Source organism: Carcharhinus amblyrhynchos, chromosome 6 (genome assembly GCF_965287045.1).
Source record: "Carcharhinus amblyrhynchos chromosome 6, sCarAmb.v2.hapA, whole genome shotgun sequence".
NCBI classification, from domain to species: Eukaryota; Metazoa; Chordata; class Chondrichthyes; order Carcharhiniformes; family Carcharhinidae; genus Carcharhinus; species Carcharhinus amblyrhynchos.
Genome location: NC_137329.1, coordinates 5,394,412 through 5,410,040, shown reverse-complemented (window position 1 = coordinate 5,410,040; position 15,629 = coordinate 5,394,412). Strand labels below are relative to the sequence as shown.

At 40.7% G+C, this 15,629-nt stretch overlaps 1 protein-coding gene across 1 annotated transcript in view; it reads right to left on the bottom strand.

The window, feature by feature from the left end:
- LOC145343682 (very-long-chain 3-oxoacyl-CoA reductase-B-like) overlaps positions 1 to 15,629 on the bottom strand; it is a 176,766-nt gene that overhangs the window by 111,706 nt on the left and 49,431 nt on the right. Inside the window, exons 2-3 of the mRNA XM_080189859.1 lie at positions 6,617 to 6,663; positions 6,134 to 6,209 (exon numbers count right to left, since the gene is read on the bottom strand). Of these exons, the coding sequence (XP_080045985.1) occupies positions 6,134 to 6,209; positions 6,617 to 6,663 (123 nt within the window). The remainder of the gene's footprint in view (positions 1 to 6,133; positions 6,210 to 6,616; positions 6,664 to 15,629) is intronic.

Below are 15,629 nucleotides of genomic sequence, written 5' to 3'. Positions count from 1 at the left end.
GTACCTGAACAGGTGCCAGAGTACGGCGACTACAGGATTTTCACAGTAACTTCATTGCAGTGTTAATGTAAGCCTACTTGTGACACTAATAAATAAGTTTTAAAACAATATAGGTTCTATATTGTTTAGTATTCTCCTCAAAATAATCTGGAATGAGTGTCACAAACAGTTGTTAAACTTGCAAATATTACAAAACTAACGATGCTGATAAATTGCAAACCTAAAAAGGATAAGCAAAGGAGGATTTAGGAATACTTGAGCATTGGTGCCAAATTAAATTCAAAGAGAAACTTAAACATAATTTGTATGGAAACCAAAATTCCAAGAAGAGACCATCAATCAAATGGAAAGAAAAGAACATGTATGGAAAAAAAGATTTATGGCCTGACAGTAATTTAAAACAAGCACAACATTGAGAAAATCAAGTGTTGGGATGTATTAAAAAAGGGTCAATCATGAATCAAAAGTAAATGAACCCTGCCATTTTATAAATTTTTGGTATCATCACACTTAGAATTCTATGTACAATCTTGGTCACAGAACAAAGATATTGCAGCTATTGTAAAATATATAAAGGTAACCAGTACAACTGAAAGAATGGGGAGGTTGGATAATGATGGATGATCATGTTTGCCATGATCACTCTTGGAATAGAGGTCAGTTAATATGATTGTTGCTATTTTTAGAATTTTAAGAGTTACACCTTCACCTCCTGAGTCCTTTGTAGATCATTTGGTAAAGGAGGCCTGCAAGTTTTATAAATACAAGCTTTGTGAAACAAGATGAACATGATACACAAAAAAAAACACAAACAAAAAAAACACGAGAAAAACTACTTTAATCTATTGATGCACATACAACACTTTTTTTTTTGCAGATACCACCTAGCTTGCAACATGACAAAAATCACACTGTGGACTTTGAACAGTAACACCTCTGTAAAATTTGCAGGGCACCGGGAACAGTTAGAACGGAATTTATCTTTGGGTTCGTTAGGGTGCTAGATCAGAACTCTAAGGTATATTATGCAGGTAGACTAGATTCTAACAATTTTTCTATTTCGGCAGAGATGTGGGGATAGGATGTTTTGCTCCAGGCGTGATACAAGTAACAAACGAGGGAGCTTTTACCAAAACAAACTTTAACTAACAACACAGTTCAGCTATAACAAATGAATTAGCTTAACCTTTAACAGTTGAACAATACTTAAAATGAAAGGAAATAATTCCAAGCTCTAACTTATCAGTGTATCAGTTCCAATTATTTCACAGTAGCTACGCTGCAGTGCTAAATGTAAGCCTTATTTGTGACTAATAAACATTACATTAATTTCAGAATCTCTCTCATAGACTTAAAACATATGTTAAACACAGTTAGCATTCTTGCTTTAATCTTTAATAGCCTTGCAGCATTTAGTGAGGTCCTTTCAGAAAAAGAGTGTGTCCAGGCTTATGGTTTAACCAGCTCTATTCAGCAACTACATTTTGTTTACAGTCAAAATGAAACTGATTATCTGCTGCAAGCCTATCTCCTCCCATTAACCAGGTATCACATGACTCTAGCCCTGTATCCCAAACTTACCTTGTTAAAATAAAACAAACATCCCATTAAGCCTTCTGCTAAATAAACACAAATTGCTAAAGTAATTAACCTGTTTTCTCAACACCTGCTGCATTCCTTCCCAAACTGTAGAAAAACACTGCTGCTTAAAGAAGTTCCCCCTTAAACATAAAATACATTAATAGCACATGATCATCACAGGTTGAAAGCAACTCATTAAACACAAGCGTGAGAACAGTTCGCTCAAACACCACAGCAGATTCAAAAGCTGCAGCGAGACAGATCAAGACAATGTTTAAATACCCCATTCACAAGGGTATTACCTCATGCCAGGCCAAACAGGATTATGCATTTTAATGTCAACCAACTCTCAATGAAATACTTATTCAAACTGTACATAGATAAACAATGTAACTTTCTTTCAGTGTGGTACACAGATTAGATTTGTGTGTGTAAAAAATCCTTATTAACAGTGCTTCCACTTCCACCATGGCAATTATTTTTCATACTCTAAATGAGATACAGGTAATAATGGATAAGATGCATTCAATTGTCCCTATGTAAATATTTTCCATATCAATCATTGCAGCAATGTCAAAGCTCACCTATAATTTGGCAGATAGAAGTCAAACAGGACACATCTTGAAACTGATCAGGATAAGCAAAGGTTTCCATTCAAATATCAAAACATTAATATTGTGTATCAGAACTTTTTTAATGTAAATCGTTCTCCGGATGTTAACATTACTGACAATTATTGACTGTCCTTGTTTGTCTGCTAACAGATAATTTGGGCCTTCTGCATGACCATAGTCCACGCAGTGACATTATCTCAACAGTACCATTTGGTAGGGAGTTTGAGAATTATGGCCCAACAATAATGAATCTACAGAGATGTGTCCAAGTATGGTTATATTCCAATGCAAATTTATTCATCTCAATAATACAAGTCTCAAGTTCAGGAATTGCTGCCTAAGAAAATCAGCAAATTGCTGCAGTTAATCCTGTTAGTACACACTTCCACTCATAAGAGGACAAAGAGGCAATCATCCAGACTTGAAACGTTAGCGCTGGTCTCTCTCCACAGATGCCGTCAGACCTGCTGAGATATTCGGCATTTTCTGTTTTGGTTTGAGATTCGAGCAGTAATTTGCTTTTACAGAATGTTGATTTTTGAGGGAGTGGCTGTTTATGTTGTTGGGTGGGATGAAGATCAAGCAAACTTTGACCTGGATGGTGGTGTTGAGTTTCTCCAATATTATTGGAGCAATCCCAATCAGGGCTAGTTCCATCAGGCTCTTGACTTGCGATTTTAGGTGGCACAGAAGCCTCGGGAATCAGGAGTTAAGCAACTCAGCCATCACAGCACTTAAATGATAGTTTCTGATCAGTAGTAACCTCATTAGGACCTGGACATGTAACTTTGAAGTGGCTATCTTGTTAGAAGTGGTGTGGTTAGAGAGAGCGGAATTCTTAAAATGTCTTCATAACTTTTTAAGCCAGTACGGAGAAGGTCCTACAAGAGAAGGGGGTGGTCCTGGACTTAATTTTAGGTAAGCCAGGCAAGTGGTTGAAGAATCAATGGGGGAGCATTTTGCAGCCAGCAATCATAACTCCATTAGATTCAAGATCTTTATGGAATAGGACAAGGATGGGGCTAAACTTGAAAGGGGGGTGGAGGGGCTGATTTTCATAAGATCATCCAGGCCTCTATGGTTCTATAATTACTGCCTAACGATTGTGAATTATAAATTTTACTACTCATCAGCCCAAATCTGGATATTGCCCAGGTCATGCTGCATGTCAGAATGGGCTGCCTCATTTTTGTAAGGTGATGAAAGGCTACTGATGAAATAACTGAAAATAACTTGGTTCTCTGTTGTCAGGAACTTCTGCAATGATGTCCTCAGACTAAGTTGACCAAACATCAACTACCCTCATTTGTACCAGGTATGACCTCAATCCCATGAGTTTTCCCACTGAGTTCCATTGATTTCAATTTTACCAGTACCCCTTGTCCAATGTCACCTTGATGTCAAGGGCAGACCTCTTCCTCACTTCCAGAGGACAGTTTCTGTCCAATATTTAGTTAGCAAGATCTGGAGCTGTGGTTCTAGCAGAATCCAAACAGACCACTGGCAAGATGTTTGGCAAACAGCCACTTGTTAGCATCCATTGCTGTTGATTAGGCTTACGGTGTAGGCTACATTGACATGTTCGAATTGGCTGAGCTTCCAATAGAAAATTACAGCCAGCAACTTAGATTTTAAGTAAGCTGGGGTGATGGAGGGAAACGCACCAGAGGCATTAATAGCTCAGATCCTCTCAGCTACTTTCACCTCCTTCCTTTGCAGTAACCATTTCAGTCTCTGACCTCAGCTATAATGAATATCTTTAAACACAGACTCATTTCTCCATTTTGTGTTCTGATCAAAAGGCTCCAATTCAGGAATACAATCTTCTGCAAATTAAAATTTAGCTGCACACTTGAGGAAAAAGTGCTTACGACTTCCCCGCACGCATTTACCTCTAAATTAGATGAGACTTTCTATTATTTAAAAATGTTATTTCCATCTTCCAACTTATCTGAAGCAAAATTCAGCTATAACTTGCTTGTCACTGCCTTCAGTGTTGTCTAGAAAATTGGGCTGGATTTTTCTTTTTGGGTGTTTGGTAGAATCACCTTCTCCTTAGACAGCTCTTTGGGGTGAAGGATGGCAGTCTTCCATTCTGACTCAGTGATGGCTGTTAAGTCCAATGCATGATCTGCAGGCTCTTCCAAAACGCAAGGCTTGAAGGATTGGGTCGATGATTTGATTTGACTTTTGTGCACTCCCTCCAACGTCTTGACTTCGCTCATTCCTGACAAAATCTCTTCAGTGCTTTCTCCACTTCAGTCAATCACAAGCAGGGCCTCCCATGAATCAGTGGGGATGTTTTGGAGAATATTGCATACTTAACCAATCTGACTGCAAAAAGTTATTTGTAGTGAAGTATCTGGACTCAAGTCCCACCAATAAAATAAATACAAACCCTTCCTTCTGATTGAGAGTTGTAAATCTCAAAATGAGTGATTTTCAAAGCTAATGAGGATTTAGCTAAGATTTTCAAATATAACTTACAATCATTTAAATTTCAAATCAACGTATTCACCAGTATTTTTGAGCTTTTGGCCAAGCTTTTCAATTCCAGGTTGACTTGGAACCTGCCCTCAAACTCACTTCAATCTAAGCAAAGCATCAATGTCATTAAATACATATTTAGCCAGTGTTAACTTCCTTCATTCCCCAAACACAATCACAGATCAATCTCACAAACCTGCCCATAGGGAAACATCCTGATGCTCTTTGATTGCTCAGAATACCATTTCCTTTTGATTCATCAGAATAAGACCTGAACTTATTCCAACACGTCTCTGCTGAAAGTGTGCCACATGGATGTTCGGCAGCAACAGTAGTAGGTTAGACTCTGACACTTAACAAGATTGTTTTTCAACTGGAAGACTGTGACCAGCAGTGTGCCTCAGGGATCAATCCTGGGTCCACTGTTATTTGTCATTTATATTAATGATTTGGATGAGAATTTAGTAGGCATGATTAGTAAGTTTGCAGATGACACCAAGATTGATGGCATAGTGGACAGTGAAGGTTATCAAGGATTGCAACAGGATCTTGATCAATGGGCTGACGAATGGCAGACGGAGTTTAATTTAGATAAATGCAAAGTGATGCATTTTGGTAGATCCAACCAGGGCTGGACTTACTCAGTTAACAGTAGGGCTCAGGGGAGAGTTACAGAACAAAGATCTAGCAGTACAGATTCATAGCTCGTTGAAAGTAAAATCACAAGTGGACACAGAGGTAAGGAAGGCATTTGGCGTACTTGGTTTCATTAGTCAGAACATTAAATACAGGAATTGAGACATCTTGTTGAAGTTGTACCAGACATTGATAAGACTACACTTGGAATACCGTGTACAGTCTTGTCACCTTTTTAGAGAAAGGATATTATTAAACTAGAAAGAACACAGAAAAGATTTACTAGGATGGTTACAAGGAGAGGCTGGATAGACTGGGATCTTTTTCCTCTGGAGCGGAGGAGCTCAGGAGTCATCTTACACAGAGGTCTATAAAATAGTGAGGGGCATAGGTCAGCGAGATGGTCAATATCTTTTCCCAAAGACTGGGGAGTCTAAAACTAGAGGGCATAGGTTTAAGGTGAGAGGGGAGAGATACAAAAGGGTCCAGAGGGGCAATTTTTTCCACACACAAGGTAGTGAGTGTCTGGGACGAGCTACTGGAGGTAATAGTAGAGGCAGGTATAATTGGGACTAGTTTAGTTGTTAAAAAGGGACGGCATGGACAAGTTGGGCCAAAGGGCCTGTTTCCATGCTTCAAATCTCTATAACTCTATGATAACAGTCAAATGACGAAATCCAGGCTCATTAAAAAAAAAGCAGTCGGGCAATATCATTGTTGCTATTGCTGACTGAATATTATTGCAAAGAAAGCAGGAAGAAAAAAAGAAATCATTGCATCGGAATAAAAGTCTTTGAGAAAAATATATGACTTACTTATTTCCTCAGCAACTTGATCCAGTTTTTCTTGCGATCTGCTGATAAGGACAATGTCCATACCACGCTTGGCGAGCTATTGTGTAGAGAGGAAAAATTCAAGAGTCAAGAAAAATCAAATTAGAGGAGTCAAATTGAAATAGCTATTTTTTTTAAAAAAAGGCATAAAATATCTATTTTAAATATCTATTTCCTCTTTTGGCTTCAGATCCCAGCATCCACAGTAATTTGCTTTCATCTTAAAACATCCAGCTTTGCTTCAGTCCATTTTCTGGTACTTCATATGAAATGCTTTCTGGTTGAACAGAAATATAACCAATGTGGATATATATATTCTTTCCAAGTCTGTGTGTTGGATAGAATGAACATTTTACCAATTAAGTTTCACCATGATCAAAATGAGGATTTTTGTTTAGCTCTAACAGTGTGAAGAGAGAAGGACAGAAATTTTTAATTGAAAGCATGACTTGTTTTCTGACATACCTCCTTTGCATAAGCCTTGCCAATTCCATCAGTCGCTCCTGTAACAACTGAAACAAAAAAGTTAAGAGTTTAAAAAATAATAGATGTATAATTATAGATGTATAACTTACTGATTTTAAATCAAGTATTTCCGATTCTCAAATCCAAATGCAGATATAATTTTAATAAGAAATTATGTTATTACAAATAAGTTTTTCAGTCTCCTTTTTAAATTTGAACAAAATTTAGCTCCTTACACAGTTAGACTACCGCATGTACAATATCTTGTGTCAATGTAAATACATTTAATAAAAAGTGAATGATCTGGAATGCACGTGCTGAAAGGGTAATTCAAGCAGATTCAACAGCCACTTTCAGAGAACTCGATAAATTCTTGAAGGGAAAACAAAATGCAAGGCAATGAAGAAACAGTGGACCAATTGGATAGGTCCACAAAAGGGCAGGCAAGCACTGAATCAAATAGTCTCCTTCTGTGCTATTTCATTCTATTAGGTTTGACCCTTGGAAGGGTCAAAAACTACCAAAAAACAAGTGGATTTTCATGAAGTCAGGTTTTGCTTATTGCATTTATAGTGGCAAAGGAAAACCAAAATGGCCTGTTTATCATATAAAGATAAAGTTTATTTATTAGTCACAGGTAGGCTTATGTTAACACTGCAATGAAGTTACTGTGAAAATCCCCTAGTCGCCATACTTTGGTATCCGTTCGGGTACACTGAGGGAAAATATAGCATGGCCAATACCTCTAACCAGCACATCTTTCAGACTGTGGGAGGAAACCAGAGCACCCGGAGGAAACCCATGCAGGTATGAAGAAAATGTGCAAACTCCACAGTGACCCAAGTTGGGAGTCGAACCTGGGTCTGGAGTACTGTGAAGCAGCAGTGCTAACCACTATGCTACTATGTTAACCATGGGTGATTGCAACTAGACAGGAGACATCTACTGTAGAGCTGCTACAAAGTAAATCAGCTGCACGCTCATCTTCTGAAGGAATCTGAACTTGTAACAACTGTGGAAGCTGGTAGAAACATGAACTAGGTCAGCATTGCTGCCTCACAGTGCCAGGGACCCAGGTTCAATTCCTGGCTTGGATCACTGTGTGTGGAGTTTACACATTCTCCCCATGTCTGCATAGGTTTCCTCCAGATATAGGCCTACTTGTGACACTAATAAATAAACTTGTAGTGATACAACAGCAGACAACAGCAATGTTTTATTACAAGAGTATGTTTAGCCAATAATTGTTTGGATAATTATTCCATTAACCAGTATTAACATGGCCAATTTGGTGAATGGGGGCAAATAAAAATGGATCTGATATGATGCATTACTTCAAGAATTGTCATCAGGCCAGATTACAGGTTCTGGATGCCTGACAATAGAGCAAATAAGTTGTAGACCATTATAAATCGTTGTTAGACATCTTAATTGTTGACAGTGTAGAGGTTATGTTATCGGATGAGACTGAAATTTGCAAGTTTAAATCTCAAGGCAAGGTGTGAAAATTCAAGAGGAGAACAGGTCATTTGTGAATCAGTCTCTTCTGGGAAAAACAATTAGCTGCCATATTGCTGGGGGAAAAAATTGGTTCACTCATTTCCTTTGGTGAAAAGAAATCTTCCATCACAACCCAGGCTCACCTAAATGTGACTCCTGTCCAAAACTACACACTGACTCTTAATGCTGTCTGAAATGGCTCAATAAGTCCCTCGATTGTAAAAATAACCACACTGCAATGAGGACACACTACCACTTTTTCAGGCCAATGCAGAATGATCAGTAAGTGCAGTCGTGTCTGCGACACCCATGTCCAGGATACAGTTAAAACAATACTTCTGATGTACAACATGATGGGACTTAAAGTTCTGGAACACATTTCTTACATGCATTCAGAATGCTTATTGTACTAGTGATCGGGACCATGGGACTGGTAAAACAGTGCTGCCTACATGATGTAGAAAGTCGCATGGGAGTCGTCAAGTTTTTATTCATACGTTCTTATGTGATACACACGCATCACCGGCCGTCCAGCATTTATTGCCCATCCCCAGTTGCCCTTGGAGAGCAGTTGAGAGTCAACCACAGTGCTGTGCCTCTGGAGTCACATGTAGACCAGGCCAGATAAATACAGCAGATTTCCTTCCCTAAAGGACATTAGTGAACCCAATGGTTTTTTCCTGACAATCAATGGTTTCATGGTCATCAGCAGATTCTTAATTCCAGATATTTTTTACTGAATTCAAATTCCATCATCTGCTGTGATGGGATTCAAACCTGGATCCCCAGAAAATTAGTTGAGTTTCTGGATTAATAGTCTGGTGATAACACCACTAGGCCATCACTTCCCACAAGTGCAGTAGCAAGTCAGGTAGAAGTAAGCATGAAGGTAGCACCTTACCTGTGTATATGTATATAGTCATGTGATATGCATAAACAACTATTGCTGAACCATACAAGCTTCTAAACTTCTTGCACGAGACAATATACAACCTTATAACCTTGCCAGATCACAAGAGTGAGCAAACTCAAGACAAACGGCTGAAATAAACTTTGAAAACCAGTACAATAATCAGATAGCACTGACAGACAAATTGTTTTAACAAGCACAGAATGAAGAATGGACTATGAAGAGAGACTGAATAGACTGGGTCTGTACTTGTTGGAGTTTAGAAGGATGAGAGGGGATCTTAGAGACGTACAAGATAATGAAAGGGATGGATAGGGTAGAGGTAGAGAGATTCTTCCTGCTTAGAAAGGATAGCAGGACTAGAGGGCACAGCCTCAAGATAAGGGGGGTGCAGTTTAGATCGGAGTTGAGGAGGAACTTCACTCAAAGGGTGGTGAATCTCTGGAATTCTCTGCCCGTTGAAGTGGTGGAGGCTACCTCGCTAAATATATTTAAGTCACGGGTAGATAGGTTTTTGACAGACTAAGGAATTAAGGGTTATGGGGAGAAAGCGGGAAAGTGGAACTGATCCACTTCAGATCAGCCACGATCTTATTGAATGGCGGGCAGGCTCAAAGGGCTAGATGGCCTACTCCTGTTCCTATTTCTTACGTTCTTAAATGCTGTAGTCTGGATCATGACACATGGCAATCAGATGCAAACTAGCAATGTTTGCGAGAAGTCAGTGCAAAATAAAATTGGCTGCAAGTGAAATCTCCAAACTTAGGAAATAATTCAGCTTCAACTCCATTTTCAAGTTTGCTGTTGACACTATTGTAGTGGGCCAGTTCTCAAACAAACAATGATGATACGGCGTACAGGAAAGAGACAGAGAATCTGGTGAACTGATGTGCTGACAACCTCTCCCTCAATGTCAGCAAAACAAAGGAAATAGTCATCAACTTCAGGAAACAGAGTGGAGGACATGCCCCTGTCTACATTAATGGTGATTATGTGAAAATGGCGTTGGCCTGGAGGGACCAGGACAGGTTGTTGGCGACTTGAACGCCTAGAAAGTGGAAGTTTCTAGGTGTTCAGATTGCCAACGACCTGTTCTGGTCCTTCCAAGCCAACACTATTGTTAAGAAAGCCCATCAACGCCTCTACTTTCTCAGAGGCTAAGGAAATTCAGCAAGTCCGCTGCAACTCTCACCATGGAAAGCATCCTTTCTGGATGCATCACAGCTTGGTATGGCTCCTGCTTTGACCAAGACTGCAAGCAACTACATAGGGATGTGAATGCAGCCCAGTCCAGCACAGAAATCAGCCTCCCATCCATTGACTAAGTCTACACTTCTTGCTGTCTCAAAAAAAAAGCATAATCAAGGACCCCATGCGCCCCAGATATACTCTCTTCCACATCCTCCTGTCGGGAGAAAGATATTAAAATCTGACAACACGTACCAACTGACTCAAGAACAGTTTCTTCCCTGCTACCATCAAACTTTTGAATGGACCTACCATTTATTATGCGCGCAAAAAACAATAACTTTTCATTGTAACTATATTAGAATACAATAAATCAAAAGGAAAGCAACTACTTGATCAAAACAATTTGATGAAAACATTTTCTACAGAATCACTAAAGTCTAAAATGGATCCGTAACCATGACAGGAGCTTGCCAAATCCTGACAAACATGGGGAGAAAATAAATTGACTGCACTGACATTAAAAAAACAATAAAGTGTATTCCCCTGCGCTGAAAATAGCCATTGATGGTAAATCAACTAGGTGATGAAGTGAATTTACTTTTCTTTTAAGTTCTAAAGCTAAATAAAGAGATGAAGTTAACCAATTTTGGGAGGCAGCAATTCTAAAGCAACTCAGTGAGACAATGGAGAGATCAAAGTGAAATAATGTATTTAAGGAGATATTCAATGAAAGCAGCTGTATTAGATCACAACAGATAGCAGAAATTGCTGGTCAAACTCCCAGCAAGCTGTGTGAATGAAGCCAGATCTGAAAAGGGCACCCCGGAGAGAATTAAAGGCACTACAGTGGAGAATGAGGCCATTTGGCCCATCAAGCCTGGACCAACAACAAGTTACTGAACTTTTATAGATCTTAAAATCTATACAGAACAGAAGGAAAAGGTTAGTTCTTAAGGTTGTTAAATTAGGATTGTTTGAAACAGTTTTGAAGCATTGGTATTGTGTGAAGCCATTGATGTATTTAAGTGTCATTCTGTTTTATTTTGTTTTCTTCCTTATTTCTTAAGGAAGCAGTGGCACAGTGGTTAACACTGCTATCTGACAGTGCCAGGGACCCAGGTTCAATTCCTGCCTCAGGTCACTGTGTGGAGTTTGCACATTCCCCCCATGCCTGAGTGGGTTTCCTCCAGTTTCCTCCCACAATCCAAAGATGTATGGGTTAGGCTGATTGGCTATGCTAAATTGACCCTTAGTGATAGGGGAGACAGCAGGATAAATGCGTGCGGTTACGGGAATAGGACCTGGATTGGGTTGTTGTTGGTGCAGGCTCGATAGGCCAAATGGCCTCCTTCTGCACTAACAATTCTATGAAACATTTACTTTACCATAAAATCACCACACAGTTGGGAACATCATTTTTTGATTTAAGTCTAATGGAACAATATCCTTCATCATGCAAAGAATTGAGCACGAAAGGATGACATACTTCAATTGTAAAGCGCATTGACGAGACCACATTTGAAGACTGAGTGCCGCTTTTGGTCTCCTTATTCGAGAGAGGATGTAAATGTATTGCAGGCAGTTCAGAGGTTTACTAGATTGATATCCGGAATGAGCAGGTTGTCTTATGAGAGAAGGTTGGACAGACTGGGCTTGTTTCCACTGGGGTTTAGATAAGTGAGGGGTGACTTGATTTGAGTACATAAGATCCTGAATGATCTTGACATGGTGGAAGTGGGGAAGATGTTTCCTCTTGTGGGTGAGTCCAAGACGAGGGGACACTGTTTAAAATTAGGAGTCACGCTTTTAGGATAGAAGAAAATTCTTCTTGTCCCTGAGTATTGCGTAGCTTTGGAACTCTGTCTTTGAAGGCAGTGGAGACAGAGTCATTGAATATTTTTAAGGCGGGATAGATAGATTCAAAGATTAATCGGGGGTAGATGGGAATGTGGAACTCAAAACACAAACACATCAGCCAGATCTTATTGAATGGAGCAGCAGACACAAACCAAAGGCCAACTGGCCTACTTCTGCTCCTTTTTTGTATCTTCATACGTTAAAAATATCTCGAGTACAGGAGGCTGTTCTGCCCCTCATCTCTGTCCTGGCCTCTGGAACAGCAATTCACTAAATGCTACTACCCCTCCTTTTCACATAAATCCTGCAAAATTAGAAAAAGAAACGAGATCTAGCAGCTGCAGCCTGTATTTTATAAAGTGGAAAAAAATCCTGTCAAGTTACCAAGTTTAAATTTAAAGTATTTCGACTATTCGAGATATGCAAAGAATTGTTAAAATTTGACAGCAGCAGGAGTTATTCTTCTTGCATGAATGGAAAAATTTGCTTCTGCAACCTGCCAGGAGCAGTGCTATTTTTAGCTCTGATGCGATAGCTCCACTATGAATGCAAAAACATTTTTTTTTTGAAAAAGTGTACACCTGGGATATTTTTAGCTCTTTTTTTTTACAATTTTTGACATCGCCTGCCGAATTGTGACTGCAAAGCCCACGCCTGAGAGCTGAGCTATTCTGGGCAGGAGCTGGTGCCCTTTTATCTGAATGCCTGAGTGCAGTAACACTCCACTGATTAAAGGCTAATACCACTGCAAGTCGTGACAGCTGCATCTCAGCCAAGTGCAAAGGTCTGACTGACGAGGGCTGCAGCAGCACGTCTTCTCCTCTGGGTAGGGATGGTGGTGGTGGTGCTGGCGGGGAGGGGGCGGAGGGGGAGGGAGGGAATCTGGTACATGAAAAGGAGAAGTTGCTATTTCAATCCCTCAGCTGCTATAAATAGCAGCTCCCCATTGATTCCTCTGAAGCAGGCAAAAGCAAGGCTTTCGAAGCCAGATTTAGAAAGCAAGTGAAATCCCCCGGCGTGTACGCTAACGCAGGCAAAGGCATGCGCTGCCGCACATTGAATATAAAAGAGGGGCCAATAACAGTGAATTAAAAAAAAACAGCTTGGGGACTCCAGTTTGCAACTTAAAACCAGCCAGGCGAGGATCAAGAACCTTCCAAGAACAATAATGACACAAGTGATTTGAGCAATAAGTCCCACTGTCCCCTCCCCCCCCCAAAAAAAATTTTAAAAACATACAAAATGGAAAATAAATCATTCTTCACACTGCTCCATCCCCTCCCTCACGTGTGGAGAGCAAACGCAAAGGACAAGACGACAATGAGCGGTGCGTAAGCAGTTGCGCAGGGAATCATGAATGGATTACGCTCAAAGATCTGCAAATCAAGGCTCGCATTTCACCACTGGCACCTCGTCAAATCGTTCTACTTCAGTAAAGAAACGGAGAGAGAAATCTTGCCCCCGTCACGTTTATTGGAACTGATGGTTTGCCAGCATAGATGCGGATGAATATTTTACGAGCTAAAAGTGGCATTCAGGTGCCTAAAAATAGCTTCCACTGCAGACCCGTCAGATGGGGTTGTGAGCTGGACTGGAATACCTTAGCATGCCTACTCTGCAATTCATAGATTTTTATGCCAGCGCACACGAGCAGAATTTTGTGCTCATGAAGACTGGGGAAAAAACCTTCAGCTAATATCAAAATGCCTAAGTATCTCCTTCCAAAAATCATACATTGAGCTATAAAATGATGCAGTTATATAGCACCTTAAACACAAAAAAAATCATCCAAGGCACTTCACAGTATTGCTGACAGAGCCACATAAAGAGATACCAGGGCTGGTGACCAAATGTTTGGACTATGAGGTCGTTTATAAGGTGTGTTAAAGGATATCAGCAAAGTACAGAGAGGTTTAGGGAAGGAATTCCAGAGCTTGGGGTGTAAGCAGCTGAAAAGGCATGGCTGCAACAGTAGAGCAATTAAAAATCAGAGATGCTCAAAGAGCCGGAATTGAAGGAGCACGGCACAGTAAGATTGAGAGCTCTTGGGGATTACGAGATATGGAAGGACGAGGTCAGTGTTGAGAAGCTTTAAAATCGAGGTGTTGCTGAACCAAGAGCATTGGTAGTATCATAGAATTCCTACAGTGCAGAAGGCGGCCATTCGGCCCATCACGTCCACGCTGACCACAATCTCATCCAAGCCCTATTCCCACAACCTCATATTTACCCTGCTAATCCCCCCGACACTAAGGGGCAATTTAGCATGGCCAAATCAACACAACCCATATATCTTTGGGCTGTGGGAGGAAACCGAAGCACCTGGAGCAAACCCAAACAGACACCGGAAGAATGTGCTAACTCCACACAGACAGGGCGGCAGCAGTGCCAACCACTGTGCCACTGATGAAGAGGACCTGGTCCAAGTGAGATTATGGGCAGCAGAGCTGTGGATGACCACAAGTTTATGAAGAGCAAAACATGGGAAGCTGGATGAGAATGTGGAAGTGTAGTTGAGTCTAGAGGCCTCAAAGACAAGAATGAAGGTTGCAGCATAAACTGAGGCAGGGTGGAGTTGGTCAATGGTACAGAGATGGAAATAGGGGAGGTGGCAGAAGTTTCATTCTCAGATAGTTGCCAGTGAGCAAGGGGGAGGGCAGAGTCAGTGGCATAACTGGGTTTGTGGCAGGGACCAATATTTAATTTGAGGATTTTTTTCCTCAAGCAGTGTTAGCCATCAGGCAAGTAGTCCTGACAATTTAGAGACAGTGACATGGTCAAGAGATTTGGTGAGGTAAAGCTGTGTGAGGTCATTCAATGTGGGATATTGTTGCTGTTTCTGAGGGAGATGACGTACAGCTGAAATAAGAGGGGAGTAAGGATAGATCCTCAGTGAGAAACAGTAATGGTGTAGAAGCAGGAAGAGAAGTCAGTGTAGGTTAGTCAAGAATCAAAGAATCCCTACAATGCAGAAGCAGGCCATTTGGCCCAAAAAGTCTGTACCGACAACAATCCCACCTTGGCTTTACCCGTAACCCCACATATTTACCTCATTAATCCCTGTAACCTATGCATACCAAGACACTAGCGTGGCCAATGCACCTAACCCACACATCTTTGTGTACTGTGGGAGAAAACTGGAGCACCTGGAGGAAACCCACGCAGACACAGGGAGAACATACAGACTCCATACAGTGACCCAAGCCAACAATGGAACCCCAGGTCACTGGAATCGTGAGGCAGCAGTGCTAACCACTGCACCACACCAGGCGATTCCCTACCACTGGATAGATAGGAATTCAACCTAGTATGTGCAGTTTCGCAGAGCTGACCAGTGGCAAGCTATTGGAGGATAAGTGTGGTCAACTGTTGAAAAGACTGCCCTAGACTGAGGAGGATAGAAGGTTGAGAAGGGTGAATTTACCTTTGTCATAGTCACATAGACTAGCATTTGTCACTGCTGTGGCCAGACTTAAATCTGATGAAGAATTCAAACATTGAGTTCCAGAAACAATAAACATGGATTTGGAAAGCAAATGCCACTCAAGGCCAGAG